The sequence below is a fragment of the Bos indicus x Bos taurus genome, chromosome 5, assembly GCF_003369695.1.
Source record: "Bos indicus x Bos taurus breed Angus x Brahman F1 hybrid chromosome 5, Bos_hybrid_MaternalHap_v2.0, whole genome shotgun sequence".
NCBI lineage: Eukaryota > Metazoa > Chordata > Mammalia > Artiodactyla > Bovidae > Bos > Bos indicus x Bos taurus.
In genome coordinates, this window is record NC_040080.1 from 53497011 (window position 1) to 53515637 (window position 18627).

The following is an 18627-nucleotide window of genomic DNA, read 5'->3' on the forward strand; positions in this document are numbered from 1 at the left end:
GTTCTTGTGACAACCCTGGTAAGTATGGTTTTCTGCCCACTTAACAGATGAAGAAACTGAGGCTAAGTGAGGTTAAGTAATCCCTTTGAGTCAACAGTGGAATCCCTTTCTGCTGTGCCAAACAGGCAAAACTCCTTTCATAATGTCAGGCGCACGATCATTGGTTTTACTTTTAAATTAAACAAACCCCATCTCTTCTACAAAGCCCACGGAGGGCTGAAAGCTCTGTTGTGCCACTTACCAGCATCTTGTCATTTTTCACCTCTTTTATTCTAAGTCCAGGTGGCTTTATTTTTTCATTTGAAAATGTCATCACCACGTCATTAGCAATGCACTGTTACCTGACAGGAGGAAGAAGCATCCCCGGGCCATATGGCTGGGTTTAATCTACATGGTCACGGTGTAATCCCATTGAAATGGCTTCCCTTTGCAATCAAAACTGAATTTCACACTCTACCAAGATGGGGACAGCTCTCGTCTTCCCCAGAGTAATATAGATCTCCCCAGGCAGCCAAGGCCAATGGAAACGGCTTTCTTCTTGAGGCCAGCAGCAGGTGGGGGGCAGAGCTGGGAGGTCAGCGTGAATAGGAAGAAGGGGGAAAGGAGAGGTAGGAACACTTGGGGAGTCAGAGTCGAGAGTAATCCTTTGCATTCCCCGCCTACAGATTACCACTGGGGGCATTCAACCTTTGGCACCTGGGAAAAGTAAATTTGGAACAGAAGTCACCTTTATCCAATCAGTGGTCTTACCACAGTTGTTGCTTCTAAAGTTAGTTATCTGGCATATCTCCCCAGAAAGGCTAAAATTACAATCACTGTCCAGAGCACACAGTTAATCAGGATTTATCTGTATTTTAAGGAACATGTATTTTGGGTAGACATCCTCCTGTGTTCATTATGAAGCAGTTCATCTCAGTCCAGCATATGAGAATCACTGATGTAAACAGATATGAAAAAGTAATTGACCATCATTGGTGATGTAGCAGAAGGAAAGGAGGAGGCATAAATTGCCATTGGCAACATTGTTTGCTTATTTAAAATGCAATAAATGTAATACCTGATGTGTACTCAATCACTGCTGGTGAAATCCACACTGTTTATATTAATATCTGCTGAAGGCAATTGTAAGTGATATGAATCTAAAAGTCTTCAGAAAACACATTCCCTTTAACAAAACAGTTCTTCAGCTGTGTGTTGGGAACATAGTCTTGTGTAATTGTTTGGTTATAAGATTTTTCATCACAGGATTTATTCACAAATAGCAAAAAATAAAATTAAAAGAAACCTCTGTGTAAAACTACAGATCGGTTAAAGATGTTATTCAATTAACATTTAAAACTATGTTGTAGAAGACTATGTGTGGATTTAGATATGTGTAACTAGCAGACTTTGGAGTGTTTTTCTTACCTCATAAACTATAAGGTATGGGATTGCGTTGGTCTTTTCCACTACTGTATCCTGAGGGTATGGAATAGGGCCTGGGAAAATATTTGCTGAATTAATGACTCAGCTGATTAATGGTCATATTGGGTTGGCTGGAAAGTTCATTCAGATTTTTCTGTAAGATGTATGGGAAAAACTTGGATTAATTTTTTGGCCAAGCTAATATTTTAAGAAGAAAAGTGAATTATATGGTACCACCTTGTCAAAAAAACCACACATGTAGTTAGACATTGTCTGGTTTCCTTTGGCTGGCAGAATTATAGGCAATGGCTATTCTTTTCACTTATGACAAGATACTTATATCACAGATTATTTCCATGATGTGTGTGTGTGTGTGTATTCAGCTGCTTCAGTTGTATCTGACCCTATGGGCTGTAGCCCACCAGGCTCCTCTGTCCATGGGATTCTCTAGGCAAGAATACTGGAGTGGGTTTCCATGCCCTCTTCCAGGGGATCTTCCCAAAGCAGGGGCCAAACCTGCAGCTTTTACATCTCCTGCATTGAAGTTTCAGTTTGTGTCATATTCTTCAACACTATGAAAAATACGACTATTACTACTACTATTACAAAAATCACTATTTGCTGTGTGTCTTTTGAGCATGTCTGATTTTTTTTCCTTAGAAAAAGTACCTAGAATTAGAATTAGCATGTCTGTTGTCATCTGTAGAGGCTGCCTAGCAACCAATTAGCTCTTCTCTGAAAAGTATACCCTCTTTAGATGCCACAGAATAAATCCCCTTCGTGTGTGTGTTCTAGGGAAGCAAGGTAACAAACATTCCTGGGAATGGGGAGATGGGTGTAGAGCAGGTTTCTTCTTGATCGGTCCAACAGGAGAAGACTGGGGAAGGTGCCTGCCCAGTGCAGGTGCTGCTTCTCTCCCAAGCTTTGCTTCCATGTCCTTGGAAAGCAGAGATATTATAAAGCGTATGAATGCTGATGCCAGGCTAGTGCAGCCTCACCCTCTCCTAGGGCTGCAGTGCTGGCTCATTCTGTCTTTTCACGGGAAAGACCCCATCGCTAATTAATATAAACCATGAGTGTTAGACTCTCAAGAGTCTTCTCCAACACCGCAGTTCAAAAGCATCAATTCTTCAGTGCTCAGTTTTCTTTATAGTTCAACTGTCACATCCATACATGACTATTGGAAAAACCATAGCTTTGATTAGATGGACCTTTGTTGGCAAAGTAATGTCTCTGTTTTTTAATATGCTGTCTAGGTTGGTCATAACTTTTCTTCCCAGGAGCAAGCATCTTTTAATTTTATGGCTGCAGTCACCATCTGAAGTGATTTTTGGAGCCTAAGAAAATAAAGTCTGTCACTGTTTCCACTGTTTCCCTATCTATTTGCCATGAAGTGATGGGACCAGATGCCATGATCTTGGTTTTGTGAATGTTGACTTTTAAGCCAACTTTTTCACTCTCCTTTTTCACTTTTATCAAGGGTCTCTTTAGTTCTTTGCTTTCTGTCATCTGCATATCTGAGGTTTTGATATTTCTCCCGGTAATCTTGATTCCAGCTTGTGCTTCATCCAGCCCAGCATTTCTCATGATGTACTCTGCATATAAGTCAAATAAGCAGGGTGACAATATATAGCATTGATGTACTCCTTTCCCAATTTGGAACCAGTCTGTTGTTCCATGTCCAGTTCTAACTCTTGCTTCCTGACCTGCATACAAATTTCTCAGGAGGCAGGTCAGGTGGTCTGGACTTTTGAGAGTCCCTTGGACTGCAAGGAGATCCAACCAGTCCATCCTAAAGGAAATCAGTCCTAAATATTCATTGGAAGGACTGATGCTGAAGCTGAAACTCCAATACTTTGGCCACCTAATGTGAAGAACTGACTCATTTGAAAAGACCCTGATGCTGGGAAAAATTGAAAGCAGGAGGAGAAGGGGACAACAGAGGATGAGATGGTTGGATGGCGTCACTGACTCAATGGGCATGAGTCTGAATAAACTCTGGGAGTTGGTGATGGACAGGGAGGCCTGGTGTGCTGCAGTCCATGAGGTCGCAAAGAGTCAGACACAACTGAGCAACTGAACTGAACTGAACTGAACCAGTGATAGATCACTGGTTATACAAACTATACAGTCTTCACTTTAGCAGTCTTATATCATGTTCTTGAGCTTCCTAGGTAGCTCAGTGGTAAAGAATGTGCCTACCAATACAGGAGACACAGGTTCAATCCCTGGGTTGGAAAGATCCCCTGGAGAAGGGCATGGAAATCCACTCCAGTATTCTTGCCTGAAAAATCCCATGGGCAGAGGATCCTGGTGGGCTATAGTCCATGGGGTCACAAAGAACCAGACATCACTGAGAATGCCCACATGGTATCATGTTCTTGGGGCATGGCATATTCATATAGTTGGCCTGCCTTTCAAACACGACTGCATTCTGAACATCTTCAGCCAATGATATATTTTCATGAAATAGCTCAAAAGTAGACCTCATGTTTACACTCCTCCATTATTTTTGGCCAGCAGTCCATGAATTAATGAGTATATATCCAGGACAGAATCTGTCTTCAGGAATACGAGGAAGGTGGACCAGGGAAGGAGGAAATGTGACACAGAGAAGGCCATGGAGAGCATCCCTGATCTCTGGAAGCCAAACAATTCACACTTGGAATCAGTGGAAAAACAGTCACTGAGAAGCTGACCACCTGTTGCAGAATTATGAAACCTTACTGGGATTATAAACTTTTCCCACTCACTTTCTTTTTTTTTAATTGGTATCTTGGAACTTGGAAAAACTGATTGTTGGGAGGCAATAGCAGTACTCGAGGTTTGGGAGTTGATGCAAATCTAAATAATCTAGATAATCTTGAGAGATGCAATGGAAGTGCTGGCAATCCCTTGAATTTCTATAAATGTTTTTTTTTTTTTTTTGGAAAAATTTGCTTCTAAGACTTGGGAAGAGGCCACAGTTCTGAATCACTTCAGAATGCTGAGAGGACAAAGCTCCTGGAGTGGAGCCCCATGGCCAGTTCTTATACTAGGGCTCACTTTCTCCCAGCAAAGTCATCACTCCTTGGGGTATCTTTTTTGTCTTCCATGAACTGGGGTGACAACCTCCTCCCTACATCATCAGGGGCAGTGAGCAACAGCACAACTATTCTGCTCTTACCAGAGGAGGACCGCTCACTTCTCAGAGGCACTGAAACACTTGCATGTCACCAGGCAGTCCCCTTAACATCCATGAACGTGGACTCTGCTTTTGCTCACCATCCTGTGGTCTGAGTACCATAGAACAACAGAAGACAAAATTCCCGGATGTCATATGTTTCATGAATATAATTGGATGTGTGGCATATAATTTTCTGATACACAAAAATAAAAGACTAAATCCTATATCATGTTCAACTGAATTTTCTTGAGTACCTACTATGTGCTAGATACTATGCTAGTCACTTCTACATAGTCTATTTCATTCTATCTTTATAATTAGCCATGCAGACCGGTGTTATTATCTCCATTTATGCAGATGAGGAAACAAAGATTTGTGACGGATGCATGGAGAATCCCAGTCAGGTCTCTTAATCCCTAAGTTAAGTAGCTTCTAGAACAACATTTCATTCAAAGAAAATCAAAAGGAATCTAAGGAATCCCTCCCTTCCTCCCTCTTCTCCTATCTCCCTGTCTTTTCTCTTCCCTTCCTTTCATATGTTTTGAGTATCCAGCACATGCCAGAATATTCTGGAAGCAGGAGATATTCTTGGTAATACAAGGAAGATGGCAAAGAAATGCTCACATATAGTAGCATTTTCAGATGCAGACAGCATAGGTCTTTGGAGAAACTATGGGCTGGATTATGGTGGAAAGAACTTGAAATCTGAAGTCAGACAAACCTGAGTTCAAATTCTGACTCTGCCACTACCTGGGTTTGTGATCCATCCCTCAGTTTTTTCATCTATAAGGCAAAATATAATAATGCATCACCTTATAGGATTGCCCTGATTATGAGCAAAATAAGATGCCCAGAGCTTGGGAAATGCTCAGTAAACAAGACATGAAGTAGTAGCAATTTAAACCATATCCACTGCAAGAAAAGGTCCTGCTCTCCTGCCCAGACCTGGGAGGTCTGTTTATCTGTCCATCCTCACATCTATCTCCTAATGACCTCTTTCAAGCACCTTGTGCTGACTCTTCCAAAGAAGAAGCTGAGTGTATCTCCTCACATCCTGACACTGCAGAAACCACACTCAGGCGGCCTCCAGCTTCTTTGGCTTTGAAATCCCTGCTCTTTTGGCTGGCGGGCGCTTCACGGGGTGGATGGCCAATTCGCCATGGCGGTTTGTATCTGCAGCCGGCCTGACAGGCTGGGAGAGGAAGGCGTTAATGTTTTCTGACAGGCGACCCCTAATTGTGGGAGCTTTTCTTCTTGAGCTTTCTGTGAAATTCTGACTTAGGCGAGCAGCATAACAAAATGGCAGGGCATTGAGCTGGGCTTGCACTACACTGAGCTGGGTGGTTGGGCGGGGGGAAGGGGTGTCTTGGGGCAAGGAGTGCTGGCCCAGCATTATTCATGAAGACTTTCAGCTGTTTTTGTCTTTTAACTAACCTTTGAGTTTGATCAGAGGGCTGACCGGCCTCCCTTTCGCCAAAGGCCCCGCTGGCACCTGGACAATGGAGGCAGACTGTTTTTCCTGGTAAAGAGAAGAGCTGGGGGAGGCCATGGGCTGTGTGTCCTGGAGGTAGGAAGGGAGGGTTGCAGAGGGCAGCTTTACTTCTGTCCTAGTCCTGGGCAGAGGGGTGGTTATTGATAGAACTTCCAACTGCCCCAATATAGGCAGCTGCCCTCCTACTGCTGACTTTCTAGGCTCTACATCTTTATCCAGGAAAATGCACACAGCTTCTAGTTCTCCCATTTGATGTTCAAATCCCCTCCCTTCCCCTCCAAGTAGCTTTCTTCTGCTCTTTCTCCCCCCCATCCCCACCCCTCTTTCCAAAGGACTCATGGGCTGGAGTAAGACTCCAGTCTACAAGTATTTGGGTAGTGCTGGTTTATTATTATTATTATTATTATTGCAAATAATGATGCAAAGTGGGTGAGAGCAAATAAGTCAAGAAAAGACAAGGAGAAAATGACCCTTGGATGAGGTCAGAGACCCAAAGAATGCTTAGTGGCTCAGTTGGGCCGGACTCTTTGTGACCCCATGAACTGTAGCCCGCCAGGTTCCTCTCTCCATGGAATTTCCCAGGCAAGAATACTGGAGTGGTTTGCCGTGCTATGGAGAATCTTACCCAGGGATGGAACCCAGGTCTCCGGCATTGCAGGTAGATTCTTTACCCTCTGAGCCACCAGTGAAGCCCTATTATTGTAAATAAGAATGCAAAATGGGAGAGAGCAAAAAAGTGAAGGAAAGAGAAGGAGAAAGTGACTCTTGGATGAAGTTAGAGACCCAAAGAATGGTGGCAAGAGGGTTCAGGAGCACGGAAGTCATGGTGCAGCCTCCCCACCTGCAGGAGAGGAGGGAGGAGGCGAGAATGACTTGCTCTCGCTTTTGGCCTGTGCCAGGCTTTTGTCCCCTGCATCCACTTCCTGCCCGGACCCAAGGCCCAGTCCTCTCCAGCGCACTTTGCAGAAAAGTGACTCCCTTCAAGGAGTGTGGGTTGGCGCCTTTCCTCCATCTCTTCCCCAAAATAGTTCTGGTCGCCAGCGCATCAAAGGCTGCTTTGTGATCGGCGGCCGGCAGGCTGCCTGGAGGGGGGCGCACGTGGGACGTTCTGGGAGCTCGTCCCACTGCCCTCTCCAACCTCTCTGTCTTCTTTCATTCATTCTCCTCTCTTCTCTTGCTTTGTCTCTAATTCCTTCTCGTTTTTTCTGCCTCCTCTTTCTCTCTCCCTCCGTCCCTTCTCTCCTTTCTCCTCCATCCCACCCTCTCTTTCTTCTTTTTCTCTCCATCTCTTCTCTCTCCTTCCCTTCCTCCACCTTTGGCTTCCTCTCTCTTTCTCTCACCTCCTCCCTCTTCCTTTTCCCCACCTCTCGCCTCCGACCGAGTGACAAGCCTCCTCTCCCCGCCACCCCCATCACTGCCATCAGGTAGCCGGGCGAGGTCCCGGCGCGCGCAGCTGACAGCGGACGCATGCCTGCAGCCAATCACTGCCCGGATGCGCTGCAGCCTGAATAAATCATTAAGCCTGACACGCGCTCAGGGCCTGCTCTGTGCCGCAACTTGCTTCCTGCCATTAACCTACACACCCTCTTTTGTAACAACCTAATCTTGCATACAAAGGAAGTAGGAATATAACTTCGACCTGAGCTTAGAGCCCAGCTCTCATCATTCCCAGTGGGAAAAGAACGTTAGTGTCAGCGAATCCACTTCCCTCCCTCCCTTTGACTCCAGATAACCTGGAGTTTCTGGGGAAATCTGAAAACAGATCATTTCTAGGTCCAGGACTGGAGAGAAGGAGAAAAGAGTTCAGAGACTTCTCAACAACTGGAAAATAGCTTGGAGGGCATTAGGTACCTCAGAGAAGCATCCATTGTGTTCTGAAAACAGGTTGCCATGAAACAATCTGAGAGAGTTCACTCTAGAAGATATAAATTAAGACAATTAAGTCCTAGAAATGTTGACTAACCTTAATCATTTGTCCCTCCCCTTTTATTTATGAGTGCATACATGGATGAGTGAGTGAATGAGTGAATGAAAACAAGAATAGCTTCCCAACAGCAGCATGGTCTTAGTTTATCTTGGTGGCAAGACCTCTTTCTTCACTAGGTCTGGCCCTCTGGCTTCCTGTTGGGTTTGGCCACTAGGAAGCACCACTAGGAATTTGTGAGGTAGGAGGGAAGGTAGGTCTGACCATGTTTATCCCTGCTCCTCACTGACAAGGTCCTCAGGTGCTTTAGCAGTGGCTCTGCTCTTTGGTCTCAGGCCACAGCTCTTGTCAGGACCTTTCTCTCCCATAGCAACAACTCTTACAGAGATGCAGTGACAGCTTCCTCCTCTGTCCCCTGAAATCCAGAGATGCTAAGGATCCTCCCCTTGTTTCTAGTCTCTGGGTGCTGCATTTTTTTGGTTCCTTTATTTCCACCCACCTCTGTCTCTCCATTAGACTCTTTTTTCATTTGCGCTTTCAAGTGTGCTGCCGGCTCCTGCTGACTCAGTCTGGTACCCAGACTGTTTCCCTGCAGAATCTCAGGGATGTACTTGTTTTGAGTAAGATTCTCAGGGATCATAGGACCATTATCATGAAACTTCCTAGGGCAGAGGTAAACCTAGCTTTATTCAAAACCAAACTCTGGAAGAGCACTTCATCTTTTGGAACTGGGAATGACTTACTTGAAAGTTCGCAAAGTAAGTCAATTTCAGTTTTCTCTTCTAGAAAATGAGGATTTGTCCCTTGCATAGACAGATGGATAGAAAATGAAAGGGCTTTAGAGCTGCCCATGATTATATCAGCATAAAGGAATACCCACCTCTCATGATCTTCCAAAACCAGGTAGAGCGATGGTGCTGGGGACTTGCCACAAAGGTAAACCAAGACCATGCTGCTGTTGGGAAGCTATTCTTGTTTTCATTCACCCATTCACTCACTCATCCATGTATGCACTCATAAATAAAAGGGGAGGGACAAATGATTAAGGTTAGTCAACATTTCTAGGACTTAATTGTCTTAATTTATATCTTCTAGAGTGAACTCTCTCAGATTGTTTTAAGGCAACCTGTTTTCAAACACAATGGATGCTTCTCTGAGGTACCTAAAGCCCTCCAAGCTATTTTCCTTTTCCAGTTGTTGAGAAGTCTCTGAACTCTTTTCTCCTTCTCTCCAGTCCTGGACCTAGAAATGATCTGTTTTCAGATTTCCCCAGAAACTCCAGGTTATCTGGAGTCAAAGGGAGGGAGGGAAGTGGATTCGCTGACACTAACGTTCTTTTCCCACTGGGAATGATGAGAGCTGGGCTCTAAGTTCAGGTCGAAGTTATATTCCTACTTCCTTTGTATGCAAGGAAGAGGCAGAGCAGGGCAGGAGCTGGAGCGACTAGTAAGCTCCCTATCCTCATGGAGTTTACCTTCTAATAGAGGGCAATGGATAGCAACTACACAAACAAATAGGTGGGTTTTTGTTGTTTGTTGGAGTTTGTTTTGCTTCTGGTTTTTGCATAGTAGTAGATGGCAAGAAGGAGAAACAGAAAAATGGATAAAGAGTGACTATAGCCAGCAGAAAGCTGCTTTAGATAGGATGATCATGGAAAGCTTCTTGGAAGAGGTGGTATTTGAGGTAAGCTGAGCTGGGCTTTCCTGGAAAAACTACATCTATTCACAGATTTCTTTTTCCTGTGGGTAAACCTCAAATCTAGGTTGAATTGGATGCATCAACTAACTGACCAGTCCCCATAAAAATGAGATACTAGAATAACAACACCAGGTGCTCACATTTACATATAGCTTGTAATCTCCCCCACAAGGCCATGCGCTAAGTCCTTTTACATAGCATCCTGTTGCTGTGGTGGGTACCACCAGCCCCATGTTGCAAACAAGAAGATGTGGATTCTCTCATCTCACATCCCCAACTCTGCAAGAACAGTGAAGTGTTAATGCACATTGTACTCCCTCTTTCTCAGTCCTAGCCCTTTGATGCTCTAGGCAGAGAACAGACCGGTTATTTTTCCCTCTTCTTTGGTGGGCCCGGCTGCTAACCGAAGATATTTCTCCACTCCACGCACATCCTCCTCCTCGCAATTTAAAATTTTGAAAGGTAGTGTCAGGGAAATGAGATGTGCATCCCAGGAGCTCCAGTACAGCCTCTGATAATACTCGCATTCAACAGTTTTGCAGCCAGCGGCGGGTCTATTTTTTATCTTTCCTCTCCCGCCTGCTTGCTCCTCCTGGTCAATTTCAGGCGACTCCAGTCTTAACTCGGTGGTCTCCAGGCTTTTTTTTTTTTTTTTTGAATAGTTAAGATTTCTAAGTTAATAAAGTCAAGGCAGTTTTTTTTTTTTTTTTTTTTCTCCAGCATCTCCCTCCCCAAAAAGAAAGCAGGAGAGGGGGCTCACGCTGGGGAGAGGCCGCGACTGCTAGCCGCTGGGGTCTACATTTTGTATTTCGCTGACAGCCCAGGGCCGCTCCAAAGCCCGCCGCGCAGCCAATGGGCAGCGGTGATTTATGGAGCTGACTAATGCTGGCTGAATGCGGCCTGTCAGAGAGCCCTGAATGGCTTCCCTTCGCCGCACAAGCCCCGGCTTTGTGTTGCTAAGCGATTAGAGCAGATGTAATGAGATTTTGCCCAATCCCCGCTTTGCCCTTTCCTAGCTTCGGCAAAATTGTGTGTGTTTTTGTGAATTTTTAGAGTTTGCCTCCGCATTGTGGCAAACAACGGCTAACTTTGCCCCGAGTTTAACGAGACTGGATATTTCCCATTCAGAAGTGAGTAAAAGAACACCTGTCTTCACAAGGAGAAGGGGGGAAAATCCCCTTTGTGGGGGCTGAAACATTATCCTAATGTTATATTCATAGCCATAAATGACTTGCTACACTTTCTTTGCGTACCTTATCTGGAAACTTGCAAAGGAGCTAAATTAAAAGAAAAGGAAATGCATAAGGGTCGGGAAGGGGTCGGGGGTGGGGGGATCGAGGTCCGGTCCTACAAATGAGAAGATAAAAATAAAGCAGGCATCTCAAAAGCATTACTTCCCTCAAGTAAGCTCTAAATTGGCCCACTGCTGGCAGAAAGTCCGATTATTTATGGCGATGAGGAATTTACTGATTTCCCCCCCCCTTAATTACGCTCATCTCTTTGAAAGGGACTGAAGCCTCAATGTGCATTCTATAGAGGGTCATTTAGCAAAATGACATCAGACGCTGGGGCGTGCTCTGCGCATCGCGGCTTTAAAAAATGATTATTCTGTGCCACTAAATGGTATAGATGTACCAACACAGACTAGATTTTTAACTCTGGAAGACGTGCTGGCCCCCCGCTCTTTGTTGGGTTTTGTAAGATGCATTTTGCGCTCGGCTTTCCGCTTGGCTGGAGACACGCTAACTGAATCTGCAAGTAATGCAAGCGGCAAGCGAGGAGCCCACAAGAGGCGGAGTGGGATTCTGATCACGTCCTTGCTAACTGACAAGAAGCAAGCCAGCCAAAAACCCACCAATTTCTTTTTGAATCTTGGTAATTGGGTACTTTTACACGCAACTCACGCCATTCGGATAGAGTCACAAGCTTAGATAGGCCAGTGTCTCAAAGCGACCACACATTTCTAAGGCTTCTATTTATTTAAATCTAACTCCTGTAAGAAATTTATATCATACGTACCCTTTACTTAAAACCGATATGGACAGAGTGTGCAGTGGGAGAAAGGAGTAGAAAATGCATGGCTGGCAGTGAAGGGAGAAGAACACGCCCACCCCTGGCAGTGTGGACAGGGCTACCTCCCCCAAGCCCAGACTCAGGCAGCACCATCCTTTCTCCCACTCCTGATGTTCATCATCTCATCCAGACCTGCCACAGTTTCACAATGAGAAACTCAGAGTGGAACTAAGGGTTAGAAAGTGGGGTGAGGACCCTCTCCTTCCAGTTCATTTTGGGGGGATTTTTTTCAGTGTACGTTTTATCAAAAGATGATGCAGCTGTTAATCACCACCTATTTGCTAGGTGTCTGCATACATTTGCAGCATAAATGTCAAGGAAAACTATCTATATATGTAGATATACAGGTAAAGATATATCTCCTTGTACAAGTTTCATAGAGTCACCTCAGATAGGCCTGGTCACAGCACTTATCTTTGTCATTTCTGCCACTTAGCATCTTTACACCACCCTCTCCCCCTCCCTTCCCTTTGGCATTTTGATAATAACTTGGATGGGGCAGTAGCGTCAAAGAAGACTTGGAGGCAGCTGATTATTTTCATTTGTAAAAAAAGAAAAAAGTTTTATTACGAAACTAGTTTGTATAAAACAGGGTTATACACGGGATATTTTCTTTTGTAAGTTTGTAATAAAACAGTAAGAAAAAAAAAAGGGCAGTGGTAGAAATTTCCCCAAAGGCAACCTATCGAAACCAACTGGCTGCCCCTTTGTGTTTGGACAGTAGCTGCATAAACTTTGTTCTTCTTGAACAGTATTTAATAACATCATTAATACATTAACAAAGTTTCTATAAAGTAAGACACATTGGTGCTGAAGTACATCTGATGGCCTTTCAATCTCACCTATGAGGACAGTTCTTTACAAAACCACATAGGGGAAATGGCAGTTGTAAGGTGAACTACACATCTAAAATATGCAGAGGTAATAGCATTACATGTTAAAGTATCAAGATATACACATTTTAAAACATTTGTACAAAACTCTATAAATTTTTTTCTTTCTTTCTCTCTTATGTACAAAAATATCTTAATATATCCCCAAACTGGTTAGGATAGATACAAATAGATTTTTCTTATAATAAAAAAAAAATTCACAAAAGATTGGAAGCATTCTATGATCAAAATGGTGGAAAAGATGGTGTGAGGGAGTGAAGATTGGGGAGGGGGGCCCCAAGAGGCTGGGGGTTTTCAAAACCCCGGGAGGGTCGGGGTTTCAGATAGCATACTTTCACTGCAGACAAAAATCCACAGCTTTATCAGGGTGGGGCATACAGAGAGGAAGGACGCCAACCCATTTCTAGAGGGCCCAAGAACTGCGCTTTCAAGAGAGGGCGGGGAGGTCAGCTCTGCCTGTTAGCGGTGGGTGGGTGTTCCTACAGGGCGTGTGCTGCTCCCTTACGCCAGGAACCCACTGCTTTGCACACAAGCTGCAATCCGTGCATCCTAGTCATCCTAGGGTCCTAGTCACTCTATCTCCGTGAATGATTGGAGTGCAAAGATACTGTTCTGAGCGCATCCCTGTTTTGCGAGAGCCTTGCTTCTCAGGCGTGCGGCGCTTAGTTGATGTAGGGGTTGGGGTGCCTGGATTTGTTTGTTTTCTTCTTATTCTCTTCTTCTTTCTTCTCCCTTCCAACATCGCTGAGGAGAAAGCACTGAAGATGCAGGTTGTGCAGGCCCTATAACATAAGAAGAAGGGGAGAGGTTAGTGTCAACTTGGAGGCCAGTGGTGGGAGGAAGTGGAGGTTGGGAGAAAGATCTGTCAGGTACAGCGCCTTTTTTGACAAGTCTAGGAGTCGGTATACCACCTCGGTACTCCTACCCTGCAAGTCCTTGGAGACCTGGGCAAAGCCGCTCTCTGAAGCCAAGGCTGAAACTTACACGCCCGGATTTGAAAAGGACAAACTCACAAATCCTTTCAATCCACCCCTCCCCTCATCTCCGTGGGAGCAGTCGCCCTCCTACAGAAGAAAAAGAATGAAGACAAGAGAATCCCCCGGTTCCGGCCCCTATGCCACCTACCTGCTTCCGAAGTCCATTCGCACCAGGGCCTGACCCAGGCCGAGACCCTCAGAACCAGTTGGTGAAATCGAGTAGTTCTTGTTCCTCGGGGCTGAGAGGGTCGTAGGACCCCTCGTCCGAAGAGTAGGATGAGACCGGCGAGCCGGCCATGGAGTTCATGTCGTTGGAGTAGTTGGGGGAGATGGTGGGCGACAGGACGCCGGCCTGGAAGGCGGCGCTCACCGCGTCGTGCTCGTCCAGCAGCTGCTGGAGCGCGCGGATGTACTCGACGGCGGAGCGCAGCGTCTCCACCTTGCTCATCTTCTTGTTGGCCGCACCGTTGGGTACGTGCTCCCGAAGGGTGGCGAAGCCCAGGTTGACCAGCTTGACGCGGTTGCGCTCGCGCTCGTTGCGACGCGCCACGGCGGCCGGCTGCTGCTGCGGCAGGCTGTAGCCAAAGCCGCTGAAGTTGAGCCGGCGTTTGCAGCGCATCAGTTCGGGAGACGAAGAGCGCTGGCGCTTGACTTGCTTGGGCGCTGACTTGTGACCGCCCCCTGAGGGCTGGCCGTCGGCCGCGGGGCTCAGCTGTGGCGGCGGCGGCGGCGGCGGCGGCGGCTGCTGCGCGCTCTGTGCCGCCGCCGTGGCAAAGAAGCAGGCTGCGGGCGGTAGGAAGGGCTGCTGGGGCTGCGGGCCTGCGCCGCCGCTCTCCATCTTGGCAGAGCTCTCCATGCACAGCGGCGGCCAAGGAGTCGCGCGATCGGAGCGAGCGGGGACACGAGGTGCGGGACGCACGCTAGGGGTACACAGACAGGACCGGGGAGAGGCACGAACAGAGAAGGGAGAGAAGGGGAGAGATAAAGCTGGAGTCCCGAGGTAAGTTACAAAAATACAAAATCCCCGGGAGAGACTTTTTAGGGTGGGAGTGAGGAAGGTGCACACGTCTCCTCCTCCCTCCACCCCGCCTCCTCCCTCCCCTCCTCCCTTTGCAGGTTGGCTTCAGGAGCCTCGCGTGGCGCTCGCGTGTGAGGCTGCCGCTAGCGCCTTCTTGTTTTTTTTTTTTTTTTAAAGCAAGCAGCAGCAGAAGCAAAAGTCGGCGGTGAGCGCGCTCTGCTGTCTTCTGTTCTTCTCCCCTTAGGGTTGCGCGCTCTTGCGCCCGGTCTCGGTCTCTCCAGCCGCGACTCGGGCTGTTTGTGTTATTTGGTTAACCCCCTTTCTTTGCTTATTTCCTTCTTTTCACTCGCCCTCCTTGGCCGGCTCCCTGTCGCTGCGCCTTCCACGTTCCCTGGCCAGAAGTGAGAGAGTGCTGGGCGGCCGGAGTGCGGCCGCCTTTTCAACGGGACACCCAGCCCCACGCGCAGCGCTGGCCCCGCCTCGCCCCCCACTCCCCGCTGCTGCAGCGAGCGGCTGCAGCCCCCACCCCCCTCCTCTTACCGCCTCCTCCCACTCCACTCCCTAAACTCCCCCCTCATCCCCTCCCCACCCCTTTCCCCCTGCCGCCCCCGCCCCCTCCCGTTCCCTGCGCCCGTTCCTTGCAAACTCCCCATTCAGCCGGGTTTGTTGTTGCAGTGCGTGCGCCTGGCGCGTGCCGGACTCCCGGCTGAATAAACAGGCGGCGCGCTCAGGGCGGGCTGCAGCCAGGGGGTGGTTCTGGAAAAGGGGGGGCCAGCGTCACCGGATAGGCGGATAGCTCTGAAAATTGGAGATGTAGGGGTAGACAGGTTTGGGGTGACGCGTCCCGGGATTCTCCTGAAAACTTGGAAAACAGCACAGGCAAGGGTTTGGGCAGAAAAAGTGACACAGGGCAGTGTGGAGTTTAGGGACAGTAGGACTCCATTTTTCCTGTTTTCTTCTCCTACCCTACTGCCACTCTCTTTGGGGGGGGGGGGGCTCCGATGTCATTGGGAGCAGAAGCAAATTAGCTCCAGAAGTTCAGAAAGGTGGGGAGAATTCTGTGGAACTAAGTGACTGTTAAAACTTAGGTTCTGGTACCAAGGCATCCTCTCACTAACTCTGTGACCCTGTTGAGCGGCATCCGCACCGAGCCTCAGTTTCCTCGTTGGGAACCACAGAAGGTTGGGTTAGGTGGTCTCTAATGTCCCATTCAGTTGTGAGAACTAGAATATGCTCTCCAAAATTGAACAAGTGTGGAGGAGGTCAAGAAGGGAGGTGATCGCACTGGGGGTGGGGGTGGGGGGTGTGATCAGCGCTTAGACAGGTGTGTACAGCACGGATACTCTTCCAGGGTGACCTCCCGCCTGTAGCATCGCCCCCAGCGCAAGGATTATTTCCTGACCGGCTAGGGGGATGCGTAAAGAGGGGAGCTCTTTGGAGTGTACCCACCCACGGGGGATCTGAGAAAAGAGATGTGGGAGGTGATGGAGCTGGGGAACAGGGTTGGGGGAGCAGCTTCGCCGGTTGTCCGGCGCCGCCACAGGCACCTCGGGTGCCTTGGCGCAGCCTCCATCCCGCCCCAGGCGTGTGCCCGGCGGGCCGGTGGCAGGCGACTGGGAGCCGAGCCCGGCCGGGCCGCGTGCTGGCGCCGCGAGGGGGGAGGAGACGCTTGCAGCCGACGCTCGGCCGCTTGGACGGCGCCCACCCAGGCGCCCTTTCTGGGCCCTCGGCCCTGGCCCTCTCTGGCCAGAGCCTGGTCCAGCTTCGGGGCTCCTTGGGACACAGCGCTGCAGGGAACGCGGGCGCAGACGGAACCACGGGTCCCCCATCTCTGTGCCGCTCCGATGAGGGGAGAAGTCAACTGGGGCGCGTCTCAGGTCACCTTTACACAGGCTGAAAAAAGCAGAGCGTAACCATCTGGTTGATTTGTCCACTAGAAATAGGCAGTTCGGGTTATGGGTGCAGGAATGCTCTTGGTGAGGCATCCTAAGAATTGCTTCTCACTGAACTGCCCTTTGTGGAGATGGGTCTTTCTAAATGATCGTGGGTGACCGATCCTGGGAGCCGCCTTTGGTATGTGTGAGTGGCTGCGAGTGCTGGGGGTGGGGAGTGGGGCCTCCAGAGATGAATCACCTCTCTTCTCGGCCTCAGTTTCTTCTTTTGAAATAGACGGGTTTAGGAAACATAGGACTGCATCGTGCCAACAAAGCTCAGTTCTGTAAACCTCCCACCCACGCAGCCATCTCCCCGACGGGAACCTGTGGCTCGCTGACCCTGACAGGACTGAGCTGAACTCCGTCCTCTGGCCTTTCCCTCCCTGAGCCCCACCGCAGAAAAGGAGCTGAGAGGGCTCCCAGATTACACTTGTCTCCTCTTCTGGGAAGGACAAGAGGCCATGAGGCCTAAAGCAGAGGCGCACCCCCACGCTTTCTAACAGGAGGAAGCCTCGGACCACCCGGCAGAGTAAAGGGCCTTCAGGCACATCCCGCCACCCACTTGCCCCAGTTGGAAATGTCGGGTGCGGCCGCTAGGCGGCGTCCACTCCTCCTTAGTAAAATAGAGGTTGAGGGCAGGGTGCAGGGTGGGTAGCCAAGAGCAATGCATCGAAGTGCATTTTTCACCTTAGGCTACATCTTGCGCCTTGAACTCCGTTCCAATTCAGATTCTATCCTTCCACACTTGACAAAGTGTTTCGAGTTGTGACCTTAAACAGTCTCTACGGCCCTCAGTTTCCCATTCTGAACCAGACATGCACCCACCAGCTCATTTAGAAACGTCTGGGAGCGGGGAAATTTGCCGATGGCCAGCACTTGTTCTCAGTTTCCTTCCAGAGTGTGGGCTCCACAGGTACACAGAGATCCTCATTATCAGGAATGTCAAGGCCAGAGCCTACTCCCAACCTTACACACGCGTACGTGCGCGCGCGCGCACACACACATACACACACACGCCACGCAATGGGCGCTCAAATAGAAGCGCCAACTAGTGAAGCCGCGCATTGTAGTGGTCCTACGCTTTGGCCTCCACCCAGGAGCAAAGACAGCGGGTGCTGCGATCCTTCCGGCCAAAGCCACAGAACATTTGTCCCTATTCTTCCCTCCCCAGTCCAGAGCCAAAATCCCTCCCTACTCCTGCATCATCAGCCTGTTTCCTTATAGGCTTTGCAAAATCTCCAGGCTTTCTCTTTCTCCTACTCAAGTAAACACAAAGAGTGCTCCCAGCCACCAACCCCCCTCACCCCAGCACCAACCCACACACGCTCACAGACCTAAGAGAGCTGCCACTTCCTGCCCCAGGCCCAGGGGTCTCCAGCCTTTACACAGGGGGTTAAGGCAGAGGGACTCGATTTGGTATCCAGGCTCTGTTACTTAAGAACTGTGACTTTGAGCTAATAGGGGACACTCTGTCTCAGTTTCCTCATCCGCATGCCCATGGTTAGAGCACCTACCTCCAAGAGGTGTGAGTTTCAGAGAGATGTCCCTGGAGTGCTCAGGAGGAGGTCAAACAGAAAGTGATGAATTTTAATGGCCTTTTTCAAATAAGGAGGAAGGCCCTGTTCACAGAGCTCACCCAGGAAAGCGTTTGTGGGAAGAGGATCCTTGACCCCCAGCTTCCTAGAACCACACTGCCCTAATGCTCCAGCCCTTGGAGAGTCAGTGCCACCATGTCTCACTGTCCCAGCATCTGGGAGTCTTTTCTGTCCTTTTTGAGGAATGGTGGTGATGCTCACTGGCAAATGGTGGTGATAGAGAAACCAATTTTATATTTTTTTAACACACACAAACAGTAACAAGTCAGATCAAATACAGACAAGTTTCATGGCCAGCCCAGGAATGGGCTTCAGCAGAGCCAGTGGCCCTGCCCTCCAGCTGTCTGTGGCTCCAATGACACCCAGTGGGCCTGACAGTGTAAATCTCCAGGCTTTACTTGACAGGGATGTTCAAGGTCCCATTTATCTAGAAATGGAAGGAGAAGAAGATAA

The 18627-nt window shown here is 48.4% G+C and overlaps 1 protein-coding gene and 1 long non-coding RNA gene across 2 annotated transcripts in view; one reads left to right on the forward strand and one right to left on the reverse strand.

The window, feature by feature from the left end:
• Positions 1-12289: 12289 nt before the first annotated feature.
• ASCL1 (achaete-scute family bHLH transcription factor 1) lies at positions 12290-15117 on the reverse strand. The gene is made up of 2 exons (XM_027541957.1): positions 13776-15117; positions 12290-13432 (listed from the first exon to the last, which is right to left on the reverse strand). The coding sequence occupies exon 1, from the start codon at positions 14481-14483 to the stop codon at positions 13824-13826; it is 660 nt and encodes a 219-aa protein (XP_027397758.1). The 5' UTR covers positions 14484-15117; the 3' UTR covers positions 12290-13432; positions 13776-13823.
• LOC113892728 overlaps positions 14541-18627 on the forward strand; it is a 28573-nt gene continuing 24486 nt past the window's right edge. Inside the window, exon 1 of the long non-coding RNA XR_003511113.1 lies at positions 14541-14627. This is a non-coding gene — a long non-coding RNA (uncharacterized LOC113892728). The remainder of the gene's footprint in view (positions 14628-18627) is intronic.